At 34.2% G+C, this 23311-nt stretch overlaps 1 protein-coding gene across 33 annotated transcripts in view; it reads right to left on the bottom strand.

Moving 5' to 3' along the window:
- Positions 1 to 23311, bottom strand: part of GULP1 (GULP PTB domain containing engulfment adaptor 1) — a 274031-nt gene that overhangs the window by 14417 nt on the left and 236303 nt on the right. For 17 of the 33 annotated variants that reach the window (XM_045480463.1, XM_045480465.1, XM_045480470.1 and 14 more), the window contains 3 exons: positions 12339 to 12455; positions 12062 to 12142; positions 11568 to 11660 (listed from right to left, as the gene is read on the bottom strand). In XM_045480463.1, the coding sequence (XP_045336419.1) occupies positions 11568 to 11660; positions 12062 to 12142; positions 12339 to 12455 (291 nt within the window). The remainder of the gene's footprint in view (positions 1 to 11567; positions 11661 to 12061; positions 12143 to 12338; positions 12456 to 23311) is intronic. The other 16 variants (XM_045480487.1, XM_045480475.1, XM_045480472.1 and 13 more) reach the window with 2 other exon arrangements.

Here is a 23311-nt window from a genome sequence, read left to right as displayed (position 1 = left end):
TGTGATATAAGTCTTAGTAATTTTATGTCCTTGTTACAATAAAGGTATGGGAAAATTAAGGCCCATATGTTCTTTGTGATTTATTCCTATAGAGGTTAAATTCAAAACAATCTGACTGCAATTATCACCACCTTCCTATGGGTAGTGAGCTCCAAATGAGAAGATTTCTCAGGAAAGGGCAATCTCGAATTAATGAGATAATAAATAGTTAGATAATCAGTAAGTGGATTGGATCTGGACATCAGTTTTTGGTTGACTTTTATAAGTTATTTCCATTACAGTGTGGAAAGCTACTGTCAAAAGCTGAGCTTATAACAACTGGGCTGCCAGATGTCAGAGTGGTCAATGAAAACAACAAGCCAAAATGAAAGTAATAATTAAGCCTTTATTCACTTACTGCTGTAGTATAAGCAAGATGCCAGAAAGAAGATGCTGGCCTCATCAATGTCCCATTTTCTTCTCCAGGAAATGGAACTCGACTAAGGTCAGAAGTACCAGTGCAAAAGCAAGGCACTGTCTCTCTACTGAGGGAGCCCTGAACTAAAGGTCTTGCTGGTTTGTTGTTGGTGTCCTTGTTATTTTTTGTTGTTATTGTTTTGAGGGAGGGGTCACGACAAGGGAAGGAAATGGAGGAAGGGCTAGGAGTAGAAAAGTACTGAGTACTGAATCATAGTGGAGAAAGGAGTCTTCAAGACCCTCATAAGACGGTCTTGACAGAGGCTTTTTGAGAAGGCCATGGCCAAGGGCCTCCAATAAGGAGACCTCTGAATATAGGCAACTGGGCTAGGAATGCAGATATGTGTAAGAGCATGGCTGCCAGAAGTTGAGGGCGCTAAATCCTTGACTGCAACTCCTCCATTCTGTGCACTAAATCTGGCATAGGCAGGGCAGATTTCCCCCCAGTGAGACTCGCCAGGGGAAGACTTTGTAATTGCCTATGACTGGGCTGACAGGATTGGCCCTGGAGCCAGACTTCTAAGCTACAGGTCACACTTCAGAGATTTTTTTTAACACGGATTTTGAGGCAGCCAACACAAATATGGCTTTTGATAATCTCATAGTGAAAGGTTATAACCAAAATTATAGTTAGGAGAACCCACAAATTTGAAGGAAGTTTTTAAGATGGGAGTCACTTCTTCACTCGTTTCTCAAAGCAGAGGACAAAACCAGGCAGTGTAAAGTGACAGATTTAAACTGAAGGGAAGGTTCAGTGTGGAAACAAATCTCTGATGGTCTGAGTTATATAATTAATAAGTATTAATATGCATATACAGTTACATAATCATTTTTTTCCTATTGACCTCCCTAACAATCTACCTGTAGATATGTATACATGTATGCACGCGCGTGTGTGTGTATATATAATTTTAAAATCTATTTTATAGTCTACACAGTTTACTGTATAATTTTGTGATTGGTGGTCACCATATACTTTAAGTGACACTTGTAAGCTCCTTGTGGACAAAGTTTTTCCAAATTTTATCTAAAAGAAGTATTTCCAGGGCACCTGGGTGGCTCAGTCAATTACGTATCTAACTCTTAATTTTGGCTCTGGTCATGATCTCAGGGTCGTGAGATCAAGCCCCACATTGGGCTCTGCACTGAGCATGGAGCCTGCTTAAGATTCTCTCTCTCTCTCTCTCTCTCTCTCTCTCTCTCTCTCTCTCTCCCTGACACATGTACACATGTGCATGTGCTCTCTCTCTCTCAAAAGTAAATATAAATAAATTAAATAAATAAATAAATAAAAGAAGTATTTTCTAAAAGACTATATAACACATCAGAGTTGTAGGCATATAATAAGCTGTCAACATATATCTACTGTCCAATTTATACTATAGCACTTTTTTTTTTTTAATAGACTTCACACTCAGCATGAAGCCCAATGCAGGGCTTGAACCAACAACCCTGAGATTAAGACCTCAGCTGAGATCAAAAGTCAAACACCTAAATGACTGAGTCACGTGGGTATCCCTATATTAGAATAATTTTTAAATTTAAAAATGGAAAATTTTAAGAATATTTATACTGAGTAAACATAATATGATATTAAGTGGAAGTTGTCCTTGGTATCATCTGGCTTATAACATAAGTGAAGGTATTCTATATTATTTTATGACTTATATTGGCCAAAAAATCTTAACCAGATGCCTCAAAACAAATGAAGGCCAAAATAACCTAACTTATAAGTGCTCTAGTGTTTTATGACAGTGTTAATACTATGCCTTCTACTTGTTCTGAGAACATATACTTATATAACATGAAAATAATCAAGTTGTTAAATACACGAGTTAAGAGGTATTTTCACTTTCAAAATGGTAAAGCTGGGATATCTATCAATAGTTGTGGTATCTAAAGTTTAAGACTCTACCACTATCACAGGTTTCCTTTGGGTCAGTAATGAAGTTTTGGTCAACCGGCATTTATTGCTCGGTCACACAGATCTCTTAAAATACTGAATCAGTTGCTTTCAGGTAATATTAAGAGATTGAACATTAAAATCTGGAGCTTTTCTTGAGAAGTTTGAAAATCTAGAAAGTGAGCCCACAGACTTGCCTGAAAATAATTGACTGGCAGTAACTGCTGTGCCATTTAAGTTGGGTATATGCTCCCTAATTCATTACTACCACCACGTACCCATTACACATTTATGTCACAGCCTGGGCTGTACTGACGTCTTGTGTTTGGGATTCCTAACTTTGAAATGATTCAAGTCAAGGAATTAAATATTACATCTGTTAGATATTTTGAGTGGTGCTCATATGAGGACTTTATGACACAGAACAGATGAACGTAAGGGAAGGGAAGCAAAAATAGTATAAAAACAGCGAGGGGGACAAAATATGAGACTCTTAAATATGGAGAATAAACAGAGGGTTACTGGAGGGGTTGTGGGAGGGAGGATGGGCTAAATGGGTAAGGGGAATTGAGAAATCTACTCTTGAAATCATTGTTGCACTATACGCTAACTAATTTGGATGTAAATTAAAAAAATAAAATAAAAAAAAGAAAGTTAAATAAAAAACATTTTGAGTGGTGGTTCTAAATTTAGGGGGTCAGGAGTTAGATATTTTGTAAGCTGCCATTTTTAACTCATTAAGGATATTTATTTATGAAATTAAATACATAGTTTAGATGAAAACAGCTTGATATTTTTATTTTGGGTCTTCTGTCAATATTTTGACAGATGGCTAGAAACCAAAATTTTTGCACTCTCTTACAGAAATTCTGGCACCACTGTTTAATTCGTCCTTTATGCTCATAATTCCAAGTGCTTTGGTCTTTATGAAGGTGCACAGGATCTGAATTATTAAACTAAGGAAACAAGGAGCTTTATGTTCAATCATTACATATTAATTACGCAGACGTTGTTAGGTTATTAAGGTCTATTAATCATGAATGCCCATATCTGAGATTCATTGTTGTAGTTTTGTAGCTTGCTCTAGGAAGCAGTGGCTTGGTGCATTTAGGCATGGTGAATATTTCAACCTTAGCCTTGTCTAAATGTGACAGCAATGATGGAGTGTCATAGAAGGGTTTGCATTTTCAGTAAATGTTGAAAACATTTAAACAACAACAAAAAAACTGTATTAAACAGTTCTGTGGCAATATCTAGAGAAATATTATTAGAATGATATCAAAATCACGGCACCTGGGTGGCTCAGTTGGTTGAGCATCTGAATCTCGATTTCAGCTTGGGTCATGATTCCAGGGTCATGGGATCAAGCCCCATGTCAGGCTCTATGCTGAACATGGAGCCTCCTTGGGATTCTCTCTTTCCCTCTATGCCTCTCCCCAACTGTGCTCTCCCTCTTTCTCTCTCTCTCTAAAATAAAAAATTTAAAAAAATGGTATCAAAATTTTACTTTAGGCTGTTAATATTTTGGTAATATAAATATCCAAATATCCTTTTAAAATGTAAAACAACTTTAAGATTAAAATATGATTTAACATTACTATTAAAATAGAGTTTCAAAATTTTACTTAGAATTAAATTTACAAAGTAATTATTTAAATTTATATTTAAGGGATGATGTCTAAATTTTTCTAGTTGAAAAACTGGTAGATTATAAATAACACTAAAGATGAGGAAATACAATTGTGATGCAAAATATTCTAGCAGATCTTTCTATGCTGCCATGCAGATTCACACTTTCAAAGTTCACTATTATGTTACATTTTTAATATGACTTTAAGTTTTAATTTTTTTAATGTTTATTCATTTTTTGAGAGAGAGAGAGAGAGACAGAGTGCTAGTGGGGGAGGGACAGAGAGAGAGGGAGACACAGAATCTGAAGCAGGCTCCAGGCTCTGAGTTGTCAGCACAGAGCCTGATGTGGTGCTCGAACTCATGAACCACTAGATCAAGACCTGAGCTAAAGTCGGACGCTTAACTGACTGAGCCACGCCGGCACCCCATGTTTTAAACGTAAAAACTTCTAGGGTTTAGAATTTATGGCATCGTGAATGTACTTTTTTTTTTTTTCAGATTTCTAGATTCACAATTTGGTTTTATTGGTCTCTTACTTGTAAGACCTATTATCTTGTTTGTTCTTACAACAAGGTCACGAGTTAAATGGACATGATTGTCTACATATCCCAAAGAGGAAAACTGCAACAAGAAATTAAATGATTTGATCGGGCATTCATGGTCAGAGCTGGAAGGGAATATATTTTTCTTCCCATTAGATAGAGTTTGCTTCCTTAGAATCATTTTTTGTGCAAGTAACCATTTTGAAAATGAAGCCATGAACCAGTAATCACTTTTTGTGGGCAACAAATGTTCTTAAATCAATGTCATGTTTAAAATTTATGCTTTTGTTTAAAGATTCACATTTGGCTTGTTGTGTAACTGAGAGTTTTCAAAATCTGCTCTTGCCCATCCTGACTTCAATAATAGTTGAGAAAACACTAGATGAAGATAAATAGGCAGTTTTGTTTACCCACAATGAAATACACATTTTAGGTTATAATTGTCCTATCAAGTCTAATCAGTGGCCACACAGTTGATTATGTAAAGGTAGAATTTTATCCAGTAACAAACACTTGGTTTAATTGAAAGGGAGACATTTATTTTACTCAGCAATAGAAAGTCCAGTACTTCTAAGGACTACAATTTTATTCATTTAACTTCCTGGCAAGAGTCCTATTTGGTTAAAAGCATCCATAGCCAGAAAAGTAAAATGTAAGCATCCAGGCACAAGAATCAAGAGGAACAATTTGATTGAACTTGCTATGCCCACATCTTATAATGGAACAATCTTCTGGGGGCATTCACGAGGCTAGGAGGGCAGAATAAACCTTTTTTTCTGATATAAATACAGGCAGCACTGCCATGTGAATGTAATAAATGGAAATCAGATTGTTCCTAGATAATTAGTACCAAATGGTGGAAACCCAACCTCTAATCTATTGCCAAACCACTAGAACACAGCAAAAAGCAAACAGCACAGTCAAGTAACGGAAATTTCTCAGTGTATCTAAATGACTGTATAAAATAAGGACCCAATTTCTAAAACCAATGAAAAGATTTCCACAATTTCAGTGTGATACAGAGATATATAATATGGATACTATCAAAGGCTATTTCACTTGCCTTAGGAAAGGAACTTATTGAACAGAGTGGTATTTGGGAGACATGTAAGCATTATATTTGTCAAGAACAAGTTAAAAAAAGGATGGCAATTTATACATGAGAAAATAAAAAAGGGATATATATTGAAGATATACATTGGTTTGTAGTTAGAAATGTCTTTTAATTTTAATATTGAGCAAAAAATAAGTCTCCTACTTTGTTTTCTTAGCTAGAACTAAACTACTCTAGAACTTCATACTGGGTAAATTTATACTTGGTGTATTAACTAAAGCAATAAACAACAGTCCAATAAAAAATAGTCTTTTTCTGGTGACAGAAAAAAAAAAACAAACTTTTTTCATTCAAGTACTATAATCATGAGCCCAGATCTCCTTCTTTAGTTCCATAAGCATCTCCAGGTGGCTGTCCAGTAGGCGGAACTAATATGAGGAAAAGTGAAATATTCTTTGTTATGCACCTTCACCAAGTCATGTCTATTTTGAAAAATGGTACCACTACCCAGATGCTCAGGATAAAGCCCTACAGGACAATTCTGACCTCTCTTTTATTCTACAGCCCCCAACCAATCAATCAGTAAATCCTGAAAGCTCTACTTCCAAAATGTATCAAGTTACATACACCATCTGAAATGATAGAATTCTAGACTAATTTACTCTTCTCCCTCTCCTAGGATACTGAAATAGCCTCCTAGACAGTTTAGGGGACCTCATTTTGGCCTTTTTTACAGACCCTGGTGTATAGGTCAGTCAGACGATCCCCAAATCCCCTGTTTAAAACCTATAAGTAACTTCACAGTGCAATTAGAAAAAAAAAAATAATAACAAAATGAAATCTACCGGCCCTATAAAATCTAGCCCCTGACTCTCTCTCCAATGTCATCTCCAACTATTTTGGCTTATGGTCAGTATGTTCCAAGCACAAAGGTCTTGTTACTGTTTCCAGTCCTTTACACTAATTTTTTACCATTCAGGTCTCAATTCGAATGCTACCTTCCCAGAAAGGGTTTCCCATGATTACTGTCTCTAAAACAGTCCCCACCCATTCTCTCCTACTCTGCTCTATTTTATTTTATTCATAGCATATATCAGATTTGAATTTTTATATTTATTTATTCATTTACCTAGGAGTTGATTACCCATCCCCGTTTTTCCCCCATGGGATATAAATTTCTTAACAGCTGAAATTCATATACTGCTAAAACCCAACAGCCTAGAATATCATATGACTATATTAGATATTCAATAAATATTTTACAAGCTGCCATAACAGATCACAACTGTATCTAATGTGTGCAATTAGCAAATGTGAGAAAACAAAAATCAAAATGATATACACTGTCATACATAACACATCTCACTAAGATACTATTTCATAAAAGGAGTGATGACTTGGCGGGATTAGGGAAAATAAAAATGAGATTACAATTTACATAATGAAAGTTTGAAAGGACTTTTTAGAATGCCTGAAGATTTTCATTAAAAGTTTGAACCTAAAATTACTTAGTTGTATCTTCAAAACACATCAGTATGACCAATTCACAATGATGTATATAACAAAATCATGGATGACTGGTCATCATCTAAGAAATAGCAACCTTTTCTTAGGGTGACTTTGGAGAGTGCAGGGAAGTGTATCTTATGTTCTGACCCACACAGCAATTCCTTAAAGTACAAAGGTTTTCAGTCTGGAACATTCTACTCAACAGGGCCTTACATTTTTAATTTATGATTTAACACAGAATAAAAGATTCAGTACCTCTAAAACTGAATTTTCTGATGAGAAGATCTGATTTCTTTGAACCATTGTTCTGTGTTATAGAAATTCAACTATAACTTTGGGCCTCTTCCTAGGAAAAATAGCTTTTGATCTTTCAGTTATCTAATCAAATTTTACCAAAAATGTTTCTAAATTTTCTGACGGTTCCCATCATTGCCTTTATCTGCTATTTGATCACACACTGATAAGAACAGCATCCAAACCAGGGATTTGAATTATTTTCATTTTCTACATTACTTTTAATATCACCCTCCCCCATAATTCCATTCCTACTTTTGTTCTCTTCTCTCCTTCTTCCCAAAGAGACCATTTAAAAGCTAAGATTAGAGATAAACCTTTTATTGTACTTTGACTAATACTTGTTTGATGTGGACTACACTGTGTTTAACTTGCAAATCCTGATATTTCAAGAAATTGTTTTTTATATACTTATTTTTATGAACCAAATTATAGTGTCAAATCATTTACAGAGAACCATTTCTGAATTAGTGTTTTATATAGCAAAAGAGTTACTTCTGTGTGACTTCAGAAAATTTGGCTCCCAGTAGGGATCAAGACCTGTCTTGGGCTGGTCATTTGAGAAAAATCATCTGTCTTGGGGATTCCTCTCACCATAACACACTGAAAGCTCATGGAGAATCTGATGCCAAATTAATTTTATATACCAAACCCATCTATATTATAATTTTGATGTGCATAATTGGATTCATAATTCATTTCAGCACTTCTTCAATTCATGTGTTAATTGCTGCCTCTAATCCTTTAAACAAACTGCTGAGAACTTTAGCCATTTTGGAGCATTCTATCCTTCAGTCCTTTGAAAGCAAAGGAAATAAAGTTTGTTTCCAGAGTTACAAGCCCAATAGGCATTTACTGTGCATTAACTTTGCTACACATGATGGCACTCTATGAAGTGCTTTGGGTCCTGGCTGTGTCCTATAAAACTGATGGCCAAATTTCATAAGAAAGTTGCAATTTAGAAAATTGCTTTTCCATAGACCCATTACAAGCTATTAAACAAGAGTTACCTATACTTTAAATTTATATTTTATTTACAATTTTCATTGTTTTCGAAATTCAATTTTAATAATTTGAATCATTAACAAACCTTAACAGAGTGGATATTTATAAGCATGGCAGCATTTCATACTAAATAACTATAGATAAGTTAATTCAGTTCATTTTTTTAAGCTTATTTATTTTGAGAGAGAGAGAGAGAGCGCCCCAGAGAGGGAGAGAGAATTCCAAGCAGGCTCCGTACTGTCAGCGCAGAGCCCAAAGCAGAACTCAAACTCATGAACTGTGAGATCATGACCTGAGCTGAGATCAAGAGTTGGATGCTTAACCAACTAAGCCCCCCAGGTGCCCCTAATTCAGCTCATTTTTAGTATCATAAAATTGGGAGATCATTTTAAGAAATGTGAAATAAATATAGCACTTGGTGTTATATTAATATATTTCACAGTTACCTAAGTAAAATTGAAAATGAAAGGCAAACATATTTGTTCATAATCTCTCCAAAAAATATTCAGGCATCAGATATCTTGTAGCAATTCAAAAATGTTGAGTCTCCTTCCAAATAATTTTTATTTTTTTATCTTAAAGAAGATGTACATCCTTCAGTATAACAGCAATTTCAAAAACAATAATAAGCCTTTAGAAACTGAAAAATTATAAGACAAGTAATTTTTTCAAGTTAAAATAAAGAGAAAATACAAGGATATTGCTATGACAAAAGAATATAATTGCAAACTTATAATTTAAGTTATTTACATAATGATCATTGAAGCAATAATTTTGTGTATTCAATGCAAAAAATGGGTTAGAGAAAATTATATCTATTTTTAAAATTCAACCTTTAGTTATAGTCTTTGAAGCATTCTACTGAGACACATTCAGTACTGAGATGAACACAATGCTTATAATAGTTATTAAATGACAACTTCTGGAGAGGTGATCCTTTTTTTTTTTAAAGCTTATTTATTTATTTTGAGAGAGAGAGAGAGCACACACAAAGTGCACACGTGCACACATGCAAGCAGGAGAGGGGCAGAAGGAGAGGGAGAGAGAATCTTAAGCAGGCTCCACACCCAATGCAGAGCCCAACCCAGTGCTCAGTTTTATGACTGTGAGATCATGACTTGAGCCAAAATCAAGAGCTGGATGCTCAACTGACAGCCATCCAGGCACCCCTGGCTAATCCTTTTTAATAACAGGCTATTTGAATCACATTATTGTTTTTGATATAACTGACTCTACCAAATAGAATTGCTAAATAAATGAACATACAGACAGTCTGTGTGTTTCATTTACATATCAACTGTCACAGTCACTGCTTGTGATGGCTATCTCAGCCAGAGGATCACAGGGAAGTGATACAAGTGTCATCTCTTCGTTCCTCCTGACCCTTGCCATTTCTGAAGCTGACTTGGTGACCATGTCAGATCACCAATGCACATGCATAACCCCCATCCTGACCTACCTTCTTCTCAGTTGTTAGTGGTAGTCTAGGGCAGTGCCTGCTTTTAGGAAATAAAAGAACGGAGTGCTATTTCATGATTCATCAATATGCCCCAGACTCCTCTGCTCCTCCCAGATCCACCTCTCCCCTCAACATGAGGTCTTAGTTCTGTGTCTAGAGACAGAGTGTAAAAAGTGAGCAAGCTTTGGGTTTGTATCCAAAATGGTAATGGATCTTATTTTATTCCTTTGCAAACATAAAGACTAAAATAAAGCTACTATTCATATGCAATGAGATCTAGGAACAACGCTTTATTAAGACTGCTTAAGAAGGTAACTTCCTTTCATTTCTGTTTATTTCACATAACTTATAGTTTGTTTCACAAGATAACTTATAGTAAGACTTTCAACAAAACACAAAATGGTGTTACTCCATTTTGGGACCAATGTTGGCAGGAGTTTGAGCTGATTCTCTATTCCTTGGGACCAGGGAGGCAAGAAAAAAAATCATAATCCTGATGAGAAGCAAACAATGATAGCGGTGAAGAGAAGAAAAAAAAATAGGAAGGAATATTATAATAAAGACGGTCTCATTGTGCATAACAAAGGTACATAGGAATGTAGGAACCTCCTCACTCCCAAGCTCTCTCATTTTGGCCATATCAGCCCCGCTACCATATGTATATGTCAAGCAAAGGAAATGACAACTGCTTCAGTGAGAAAGATGGAAAAGTGTGAGTTTAAAAGAAAGAAGAATTTTTGAACCATTTCCAGGGCACGCCAATTTGAAAACCTGACTGAAATTCCTTATACAAGCATTTTTAGGATGAAGAACTGGTGAAATACTAGATAGATAGATAGATAGATAGATAGATAGATAGATAGATAGATCTTTCCACTGAGTTAGCCTAGAGTCTGAACCAAAATGGACTTGCAAATAAAAATTAGAAACAAAAATTCTTTTCAAAAGGTTGTAAATGCCATAATTGTGTTTTAGTTTGTAGCATCATGCCATGTTATAGATTCCTATTTTTAAAATGCAAAATAAAACATACTTTACTAGACATCGGTAGCACAGATGATTCAAGAAGAAAGACAGTTTTCTAAATATATTTTGCCAGAAAAAAATGTTGTTTTAAATTCCGTCTTCCTCTTCCAAAAGATTCCCTTAGCCAAAATCGCAAAAAAATGACATCATACATGGTATTGGGGAAAGGATTTCAAATCTATGATAAACCAAAAGTAAACAATTTAACTATAAATATTTGAGACTTGTCTGCAGAGACTACCATTCATTTTAGTGTCTGAAATACAACTGTATCACTCCCAGTGGAAACCCTTGCTATGCAATATAAGAAACCAAAGTCAGTCTTGTAAACAATTCAATTTCTATAATGAAATTCAACACTCCAAGGGTAGATTGGCTTAGGTCCTTAAATCTAACCTCAGTAAATAGTAATCAATAGAAATAAAAGAAAGAATATGCCACAAACTGAGGGAGGACTTATTCTACAAAACATGAGCAAAAAGAGCAACATGAAAAAACAACTCTGGTCAGAACTACCTAGGTAATTGTAATTTTTTAATTAGCACCTTTCATCTCTACCCACGTTTAGTTTTAAATTACTGATCCCAGAGTATTATTTGAAACATCACAGAGCTGATAATCCAGAGATGTTTTATCCCCAAGAAGTCTTGTTTCTAAGGATAACATGCACATAGTCTATATACTTACTGGAGATGTTGACACTTGGGTTATTCTTAATTGGCTTTCCAAATCTTGCACTCTGTTTTTAAGTTCCATGTTTTCGGTTTCTAAGTCTTGAATCTAAAAAGCAATGATTATTGAATAACCTTCAGAAATTTGTTCTTGTAAGATACTGGCTGTTATATTGGCTACATTAATGAATATGATTTCATATTATTTAAAATTTTAATGTACTCTTTGCACAGGGGACAAAATTATTTGATAAAAGCTGGGAAACATCAGGGAATTCTAGGTCACTGGAAAGATATTATTAAATTTAAAATATGTTTTTACATGTGTGCAAATTCCATGTTTCTAATACCTCATCTTTGTGTTTTCTTGTTGCACTATGCAGTCTGTTACCCATAATCTTGGAGTATAACCGCAAGACAGTGAAACTTGCTTATGATGATTTTGAAGAGAGTGGAGAAAGGGTGTAATTTAATTACAAAGGAATCTGATCTGCATGGGAAACCACTTACCCAGCATCTGCTGCTTCTGCTGCTCTGATCCCCATGAGAAGCATCAGGAAGTGAAGCAAAGTCACATGAGAACACTAAGTTCTTGTGGGAATTCAATATAAAATGGTTAAAAACTGTGCAGGGGATCAGGAATGAAAAATTATAGGAACACAGTGAAAGCAGTTCCAATCAGTGTGGGGGAAATTTAATGGCAGGCCTTCTAAATTTGTTTGATGATATGCAAGTTTCCCTGTACTTACATCACACAAATGTGAAACAAAAAGTTTAGTTTACTCACTCTTTTCTGTAATCCTGCGATCTGTTTTCTTGTTTCGACATCTTTCCCTCCAGATTCTAGAAATTTCCTGTATGCCAGGTCAAATGCTTGGCCAATTGTTAAAGTTATTTCTTCAGCCTTTGTAAAATTCAAAGAAGATTTGCATTTTAACAATACTATGTCATGTTAGACTGTTCTTTGAATCAAGAAAAACATTCACATGAGGAACTTCAAAAGGGAGACGGCTGCAGGTAAGAGAGGTAGTAAATGAACCAAGTAGTCTATGCTAACATGATAATTCAATGCCTACCCATGCACAACATTAAAAAAGTTTTGGTCATTAAATGAAAGCTGTTGAAGTTGGAAGCAAGAGTTCTATCCACCCTCTCGTCTATTTTATCGTAGTATTTTTTCCCAGTTTGTTTTTCTTCTTTCATCAAATATGTGGCGCCTATTAAAAGAAAGCACAGTGCCCAAACTGCAGTCTCTCTTTTTGCTACTTATTTGCTCTTCCTAATGAGGAGGGCATGTTGAACATGGCAGGTAACTTGAATGAGGCGGACTGGGTGGTGTCCCGGAAAACTTGAGGTATGCCCTAAGTGGAGAACTCAGTTCCAATTCATTGTTGGCTTGTGGAAATGGGCAATTCCAACTCAGAGTTGTCAGATTTTAAATATGTGAGATGAGGTCAGAAATCTGAACTTTTATATGAAACCTCCCAATATTAAGTGATAGTAAACCATATTATTTGTTGTTCAGTTAAACAACATAGATCTATCATTTGAATTTGGCCTTATAAACAATTCAGTCTCTGGTTGACCAAGCAGAAACTGCCACAGATGTCCTGGGTCCACCAGTTCATTCCTTCCTCATTCATACCTGGACTGGTATCAGTGTCTTCTTGCACAATGTAAACACTAAATAAAAATGTATTTAGTTTATTAACATTTTATTTAAAAAGATTGGTAGAGGCATTAATCGACTTAACACATCATGAATAAGTCCTGTTGAGTTATAAGACTTCCAGATGACATTAAAAACTGGTGGTAATATTAAATCTTGAAAATGCCACGCTTTAATTTGCTGCAAATCCTAAAACTTTGTGATATGCTATTAAAAATCTAAATTGAAAATATGCTTTTTTTAATAACACATTTTTTTAAATGTTTCAAGTGTTTATTTAAATTCTAGTTAGTTAACATATGGTGTAATATTAGTTTCAGGAGTAGAATTTGGTGAGTTATCACTTACATATAACACTCAGTGCTCATCACACAAGTGCCCTCCTTAATCCCCACCACATTTAGCCCATCCCCCTACCTCCCTTCCAGCAACCCACAGTTTGTTCTCTATAGTTGAGTCTTTTTTATGAATAACACAGATTTAATTAAGACATTGTCATTTTTGTAGTTCACTAAATGTTTAAGGAGGGCTTTTAGTCATCAAAAAAGAAATTTATAGTGTTTAACTCAGGAAACTAAAAAATACAAAATATATGCTGAAAATTATATTAAATACCATTGGTCTTACAACAAAAGTAGAAAAAAGGGGGGGAAAGCTACATTAAGGAATATTAAAGAAACGAAAATGCCAGATACCAAACTATATGTACTCAATGATTCAAACTAATGAAAAAGTTTACATATAAAAAAATGAGTTGTATTGATTGTTAGGATCACATATAATATTAAAACATAGTAAATGTGGTTATAATAGATTGTAGGATTACCAATTTTTTTATATCTCTAACTTTAAAATTTTAGGTGATGTGTTCGTTGTATTTGTTTTACAATAAGATATATTTGTAAACTATGATTTTTTCTACTTTTTAAATTATATTGTCCTCTTAATAAGACAATATATTACCCTCAAATACTTAAGATGTACACTACATAGAATCATTTCAGTGGTAACAAGGTTGTTTCATCATTAATAACATTTGATATCGTTATAATTGTGTACAATAACTTTTAAAAAATCATAATCTTTTTATGATCTTTTTATGATAAGACATGTCTTTTTCTTAAAACAGAACTTAGTTCCCTAGTAAATATTTTGCATACATTACCTCACTTGATTCTCATAATGAATCTATGAGATGGGGATTATTATTACCTCCATAATACATATGGGGGCTGCGATTCTTTTTTTTTTAAGTTTATTTATTTTTGAGAGAGACAGAGAGAGAAACAGCATCCAAAGTAGGCTCTGCACTGACAGTAGAGAGCCCTATGCAGGGCTCGAGCCGACGAACCATGAGATCATGACCTGAGCCGAAGTCAGACGCTTAACCGACTGAACCAACCAGGCACCTCGGGGCTGCAATTCTGGAAGGTCTCAGTTTGTGAGGCGAGAATCTGAATTCATATCCAAAATATTTGGCTCTACAAGCCTCAGATTTTTTTATAAGCAATAAAATGTATAGATCATATTGCACAGATTGTGTTATGATAAATGTATATACCTATATATCCACCATATCACTAAACATATAGAATATTTCTATCATCCCAGAAAGTTCTCCAATGTCTACTTTCAGTCAAATCACATTTCTTATGTGTAACCATTGCTATAATTTCATCACCATAAATCAGTTTTATCTGTCCTTGTATCCATAAAACTGAGCCATATAGTATATATTCTTTTTTGTCTGGCTTCTTTTGGAGTTTCTCAGATGTTGTATGTATCGTTTGTTATATCTTAGTTATAAATAAAATGGCTACAAACATTCTTCTGAAATCATTTTGTGGACATCTGTTTTCAAAATCTGAATATCTACAATGGAAATGCTAAATCATAGAATAGCTCTATGTTTGACATTATAAGAAACCGCTGAACTGTTTTGCAAAGTAATTGTACCATTTTACATTCCCACCAGCAATAAGAGAGTTCTAGTTGCTCCTCATTCTCACTAACATCATTGACGAACAGTCTTTTTATTTTGTCACCTTACTGGATGAGTGATGCTATCTCAAAGTGTTTTTAATTTGAATTTCCTTGTTGAGTAATTACATCAGCCCAGTTTCATGAATGACTAAGCTAAGAAGATTTTTCCCCCCAATCATTTAATGAATACAAAGAGCAAGAATGTTTTAAATTAAAAAAAAAATTATTTCAAAAAATTATTACAAGGCAAACATGAGATTAATAAGAATATATAATAAATAGCTTATAAATAAAGCTTGTGAAAGCTTTATTATTCTATTACTAATAACGTATAATTCTTTTGACACATGAACCCTTTTTCACAATTAGTGAAAGAGTAAGAGAGAAGTTTTAAACTTTGCCTTATTTACATCTCACTCAACATAATTAAAGAAAATGTGTACGTAGGAAGAAGCTTTCATCTGCTTATTGGGGCTACTACTTAAATTTTATCAAGTGCAATATCCAGTGAATAAAGTATATATATTAACATTTGGAAACAAAGCTGTGAAAACATGATGGCTACACAGTTCATAGTGACTGTATATTCACCTTATATTACAGAAACCAAATAAGTCATATCATAATGAATATCCTTATTCAAATTTCATTTCTTAAACCTAATGAGATGACTACAGTAGTTGTATAAATATTAAATCATAATAACACGACATGATACCAATAAAGTTAAGTTCCAGTTTTGTGGCATACTAGGGTAGGCCTTCATGAAAATTTCAAGCAAGCTCTTAGAAATTCACAGAAGTACTGAATATATAAAATACATGTAATTAAGAGAATGAAGCTTTGCCCCAGAAAGAGCAGAGCGACTCTGGCTGGAGAGGTCACAGTCATGGGAATAATATGTCATGATGGAAGAATGTGAAATGGGAATCTAGTTTCTTGGACTGTAATTCTGCTTCTGTTGCTACCTAGCTTTGTGACTCTGAGGAAGGCACTAACTCTCTCTGGCCTAGATTTCCCTAAAATAAGATGAAAGGGTTGGACCAAATAGGGCATAAATTATTTTCCAGGATTTTTAAGATTAATAAGCAGTTATAGGAAATAATACAGAGAGAACCTGGGTAGCCTTCATGCACTTTCTCCCATTGGTAACAGAATACAAAAAACAAACAAACAAACAAGCAAAAACTATCTTACAAATCACACCAACCAATATGGATATTAATATAATCAAGATACAGAATAATTCCATCACCACAAAATTCCTTCATCTTGCTGTTTTATAGCCACACCCTCTTCCAGTCTACCCTTATCATTTCCTTACACCCTGAAAATCACTATTCTGTTCTCCATTTCTTTAATTCTGTCATTTCAAGAATATTATAGAAATGGAATCATATAGTATGTAAGCTTTTGGGATTGACTTTCTTTACTCCATAATTATCTGGAGAGTCATGGAAGTTGTTGCATGCATTACTAGTTCACTCCTTTTTCTTGCTGAGTAGTATCCCATGAATTTGTTGTACTTGAATTTGTTTAGCCATTCACTCATTATCTGAGATATTTGTACTTTGGGGCTATTACTAATAAGCTGCTATAAACATTCATGTGTAGGTTTTTGTGTACACGCACATTTTTTATTTCTCTGGGATAAATGCCCAAATGGATCACGTTATAGTTGCATGTTTAGTGTTTTATGAAATTGCCCACTGTTTATGCCAGTGTTTGTACCAATTTATATTCTCATAGCTATGTACAAGTGGACCAAATTTCCATCTCCACACCAACATCTGGTATTCCCACTATTTTTTATCATAGTCTTTCTAATAGTTGCATAGTGATCCCTCATTTTGATTTTAATTTGCCTTTCCCTAATGGATACCAACGTTAACATCTTTTCACGTGTATTTGCCATCTGACTATCTTCTTCAATGCAATGATCCTTCATATCTTATGCCCACTTTCCAATTTGATAAATTGTTTTCATGCTGTTGAGTTTTGAAAGTTCTTTGTCTGATGTAAGTTTGTAAATATTTTCTCTCATTCTAGGTAATCTTATTATCTTCTTCATAAGACCTTTCATGCATACACACAAATGTTATTTTTGATGAAGCCCAATTTGCCACCTTTTCCATTTATGAGTCCTGGTTTGGGTGTCAAGTCTGAGAACTCTGCCTATCCCTACACACTGAAGATTCTCCCTGTGTTTTTCTCTAAATGTTTATCGTTGTGCATTTTACATTTAAGTCCATGATGCATTTTCAGTTAATTTTTGTATAAGGTGTGAGATTTAAGTCAATGTGCATTTTATTTACCCATGGAGGTCCAACTTCACAAGCACCATTTATTGAAAAGGATATCTTTTGCATTTTGCGTGTGTTGCATCACTTTTGTGCCTTTATCAAAAATCAGTGGGATATATTTGTGTGGATTGAATATTGTGTTCTCCATTCTGTTTCATTAATCTATTGCTCTGCACCTTCACCAAAACTACACAGTCTTGATTACTGTAAGTATGTAGTAAGTCTTGAAATAGGGTAAACTTTTTTCTACTTTATTGGTCTTTTTCAAAACTGTTTTAGCAATTCTAGTTCATTTGCCTTTTTATATAAATTTTAGAATCCTCTTGCCTATACCTATAAAAAAAATCTTGCTATGATTTTGACAGACATTGTGTTAAACCTGTACATTAATTTGGAGAGAACTGACATACAGACTAGATTCAGTCATCCAATCCATGAACATTGCATATCCCTCCTTGTATCTATATCTATTTTTATTTCTTTCATAAGCAATTTGTAATTTTCAGCATATAAGTCCTGTACAAGTTTTACATCTCTGGTTAGATTTACACCTATGTATTTTTTTAAGCAATTGTAAATTTTTGTATCCATGTGTTCATTGCTCATATACAGCAATACAATTGATTTTTGTATGTTTATCATGTATTGTGCCACCTTGCTGAACTCGTTTATTAGATCTAGGTGTTTTTGTTGGAATCTTTTGAAGTAATATTTCTTCCTTTACAATCTTTTGCTTTTGATTTTCTTATTTTGCCTTATTGCGAAGTCTAGAACTTCCAGGACTGTGTTTAGTAAGAGTAGTAGAGTAAAAATCCTTGCCTTGTTCTCAGTCTTGGGAGGAAGGCATTCAGCTTTTTCACCATTAAGTAAACTGTAACCTATAGTTTTAAATGTTCTTCGTCAAATAGATAAAGTTTCTTATACTGCTATTTTTCTAAGTTTCTAGCCCTGAATGAGTGTTGATTTTTACAATTTTTTTTAAGCATTGACTGATATGATCATATGGTTTTTCTTCTAAAGCCTATTAACATGATTGATCACATGGTTGGATTTTTTAATGTTGGACAAGACTGTATCCCTGGAACACATTCTACTTGGTCTTGGTGTATAATTCCTTTTATATATTGCAGAATTATATTTGCTAATAATTCATTAGAAATTCTTGCATATATATTCCTTGGGGATATAGCTTGGTCTCTAGTTTGTTTCTTTTTCACTGTCTTTGTCTCGTTTGGTATTAAGGAATACACTAGTTTCATAAAATGAATTGAGGGGTGCTCTCATCTCTTCTGTTTTTTGAAATAGGTTGTATAGGATGTTAATTCCTCTATAAGCATTTTATAGATTCCTCCAGTGAAACCATCTAGGCATGAAGAGTTTTCTTTTAATAAGTTTTAAATTATAAATTCCATTACCTTTGGTGTTAGAGGGCTATCCAAGTTATATATTTAATGTTTGGTGATTTATGGTAGTATTTATCTCTTAAGAAATTGATTCAATTCATCTATATTGTCAATTTTTTGTGCATACAATTATTTATAGTATTCTCTTATTGTTCTTTTGCTATCTGAGGGTCTGCAGTTAAATCTGTTTCATTCCTGACACTGGTAACTACTGTCTGTTCTTTTTCATTTTTACTTTGCTAATCTCACTAAAATTTAGATACTTTTATGATCTTTCAAAGAACCAGCTCTGTTTCTTTAGTTTCTCTATTGTTTTTGTTTTCAATTTTATTAATTTCTCCTTTTATCATTCTTATTTTCTTCCTTTGAGTTTGTTTTGATGTTTTGTTTTCTAAGGACTTGAAATAGGAGCTTAGATCATTGACTTGAGACTTCCTTTTCTCTAATGTATTAATTTAGTTGTCATAAATTTCTCTCAGCACTGTTTTAGCTGCATTACACAAATGCTGATAACATTCTATTTCACTTATATACATTTCACTGCATTTTAAGTTTCCTTTGAGAAATCCTCTCTGACATACAGAATATTTGCAAGTATGATGTTTCATCTCCAATTTTTGAAGAATTTTGTTACTGATCTGTAAATTGATTTCCTTGTTGTTTCAATTTTTTAAAAAAATTTTTTTGTGTTTATTATTTTTGAGAGAGAGACAGAGACAGAGAGCACAAGTGAGGGAGGGGCAGAGAGAGAGGGAGACACAGAATCTGAAGCAGACTCCAGGCTCTGAGCTGTCAGCACAGAGCCCGAGTCAGGGCTGGAATTCACAGACTGTGAGATCATGACCTGAGCTGAAGGCAGATGCTTAACAAAGCCACCCAGGCACTCTATTGTTTCAATTCCTTATGATATTTCAGATTTATTTTATAGTCCAGGATATGGTTTATTTTGGTACATGTTCCTTTGACACTAGAAGACAATGTGCATTCTGCTGTTGTTGAATGAAGATCCCTATAGCTATTAATCAGATCCCTTTGGCTGATAAGGTTGACGAGTAATTCTATATTCTATATGATTTCCTTTCTAGTTGTTCTATTAATTTTGGGGAGAGTGGTAGTAGTGAAGTCTTTAACTATAATTGTGCATAGTCTATTTATCCTGTGTTTCCTTTGAGTTCCATCAGTTTTTGATTCACTTATTTTGCAAGTTTATTGTTTGGTTATACACATTTAGGTGGCCTTCTTGGTGGTATGACCCTTTTATCTTTATATAAAGTCTTTCTCTGTCTCTTATAATTTTCTTTATTTTAAAGTCTAATTTATCTGATATTAGTATACTTTTGCTTTATTTAAGTAATGTTTACATGATATACATTTTTATATTCTTTTATTTTCAATCTACCTGTATCACCCATCTCACTATATTTGCAACAAGTTTCTTGTAGAAAATATATACCTGGATTCATTTTTTTTAACTTATTTTATTTTTTATTTTTTAAAATTTATATCCAAATTAGTTAGCATAAAGTGCAATAATGATTTCAGGAATAGATTCCTTAGTGCCCCTTGCCCATTTAGCCCATCCCCCCTCCCATACACCCTCCAGTAACCTTTTCTTTGTTCTCCATATATATGAGTCTCTTATGTTTTGTCCCCCTTCCTGTTTTTATATTATTGTTGTTTCCCTTCCCTTATGTTCATCTGTTTTGTCTCTTAAAGCCCTCATATGAGTGAAGCCACATGATTTTTGTCTTTCTCTGACTGACTAATTTCATTTAACATAATACCCTCCAGTTCCGCCCACGTACTTGCAAATGGCAAGATTTCATTCTTTTTGATTGCCGAGTAATACTCCATTGTGTATATATACCACATCTTCTTTATCCATTCATCCATCGATGGACATTTGGGTTCTTTACTCTAACAATCTCTTTTATTTGGTGTTTTTAGATCATTTACACTGAATGTGATTTTTGATACATTAAAGCTTAAGTGTGCCATTTAAATTTTTCTTTCCTGTCACCTATTTTCTCTATTTTCTTTTCACTGTATTGTTGTGAGTTTTTGAAATACTTTTACAATAAAAATTTGACTTGTCCATAGTACTTTTAAAAGTATCTCATTATATAGCTTTTTTAATGATTGCTTTAGGATGCATATTATATTTTTATAATCACAAATATATTTGTATATTTGTATAATCACAGTCTACTAGTGTTATCATTTTTCAGGTCAGGTGACATGTAGAAAACTTACCTCTTTTTACATCTCTTCAACTTTCCAGGTTATAATCTAATTGCCTTATGAATTGCCTATTTAGAATCACATTAGAAAGTATTTTTTGTTTCTATTTTCTTTCTTTTTTTAACTCATACCTCCCATACCCCCTCTCTGGTAATCATCAGTTCTCTATAGTTAAGAGTCTGTTTCTTGATTTGTCCCTCTCTCCTTTTCCCTTTGCTCATTTGTTTTGTTTCTTAAATTCCACATATAAGTGAAATCATATGTTTTTTGTCTTTTTTGACTCACTTATTTCGCTTAGCATAATACTCTGTAGCTCCATCCATGTCATTGCAAATGGCAAGATTTTATTCGTTTTTTATGGCTGACAACTATTCCATTGTATATTTATACCTCATCTTTATCCATTCATCAGTTGATCAACACTTGGGCTGTTTCCATAATTTGGCTAGTGAGGATAATGCTGCTATATACATTGAGGTGCATGTATCCCTTTGAATTAGTTTTTTGTGTTCTTTGGGTAAATACCTAATAGTGCAATTGCTGGGTCCCAGGGTACTTCTATTTTTAACCTTTTGAGGAACCTCCATACTGTTCTCCAGAGTGGCTGTACCAGTTTGCTTTCCCACCAACAGTGCAAGAGGGTTCCCCTTTTGCCACATCAGTAACACCTGTTGCTTCTTATGTTGTTGATTTTAACCATTTTGACAGGCGTGAGGGAATCGCTCGTGGTAGTTTTGATTTGTATTTCCCTGATGATCAGTAATGTTAAGCATCTTTTCATGAGCCTGTTAGTCATCTATAGTTCTTCTTTTGAAAATTGTCTATTCATGTCTTCTGCCCATGTCTTAACTGGATTATTTGGGTTGTGGATGTTGAGTGTGATGAGTTCTTTATGCATTCTGGATACTAACCCTTTGTCAGATATGTCATTTGAAATATCTTCTCCCATTCTGTAGGTTGCTTTTTTTGTTTTGTTGATTGTTTCTTTTCTTTCACGGTGCAGAAGCTTTTTATCTTGATAAAGTCACAAGAGTTCATTTTTGCTTTTGTTTTTATTGCCTCCAGAGATGGGTCTAGTAAAAAGTTGCTACAGATGAGATCAAACAGGTTGCTGCCTGTGTTATCCTCTAGGATTTTGATGGTTTCCTGTCTCACATTTAGGTCTTTCATCCATTTTGAATTTATTTTTGTGTTAGAAAGTGGTCCATTTTCATTCTTCTGCATGATGCTGTCCAGTTTTCCCATCACTATTTATTGAAGAAACTGTCTTTTTTCCATTGGATATTCTTTCCTGCTTTGTCAAAGATTAGTTGACCATATGATTGTGGGTCCATTTCTGGGTTTTCTATTCTGTTCCATTGATGTATATGTTCTGTTTTTGTGCCAGTACCATACTGCCTTGATGACTAGTGCTTTGTAATATAGCTTGGGAGTCCAGAATTGTGATGCCTCCAGCTTTGCTTTGCTTTTTCAGGATTGCTTTGGTTATTCAGGGTCTTTTGTGGTTCCATACAAATTTTAGGATTGTTTGTTCTAGCTTTATGAAAAATGCTGTTGGTATTTTGATAGAGATTGCATTAATATGTGTAGATTGCTTTGGGTAGTATAGACATTTTAACAATGTATATTCTTCCCATCCATGAACCTGGAATGTTTTTCCATTTCTTTGTGTCCTCTTCAATTTCTTTCATGAGTGTCCTAAAGGTTTTTTAAAAATTATTTTTATTTTAGACAGAAGGCAAGAGAGTGCAAGTGGGGGCAAGGGGCACAAGGAGAGAGATAAAGAATCATAAGTAAACTCCATGCTCAGTGTGGAGCCTGATGTGGGGCTTGATCCCACAACCCTGGGATCTTGACCTGAGCTGAAATCAAGAGTCAGACGCTCAACCAACTGAGCCACTCAGGTACACCTGAGTGTTCTATAGTTTTCAGAGTACAGATGCTTTACTTCTTTGGTTAGGTTTATTCCTAAGTATCTTATGTTGTTTGGTGCAACTGTAAATGGGATAGATTTCTTTTTCTGCTGCTTCATTGTTGGTGTATAGTGCAGATTACTGGACATTGATTTTATATCCTGCGACTTTGCTGAATTCATGTATTAGTTCTAGCAATTTTTTGATGCAGTCTTTTGGGTTTTCTACATAGAGGATCATACCATCTG

Source organism: Leopardus geoffroyi, chromosome C1 (assembly GCF_018350155.1).
Source record: "Leopardus geoffroyi isolate Oge1 chromosome C1, O.geoffroyi_Oge1_pat1.0, whole genome shotgun sequence".
Classification (NCBI taxonomy): Eukaryota; Metazoa; Chordata; class Mammalia; order Carnivora; family Felidae; genus Leopardus; species Leopardus geoffroyi.
The sequence above is the reverse complement of the archived record's forward strand: the minus strand, read 5'-3'. Positions and strand labels throughout refer to the sequence as shown.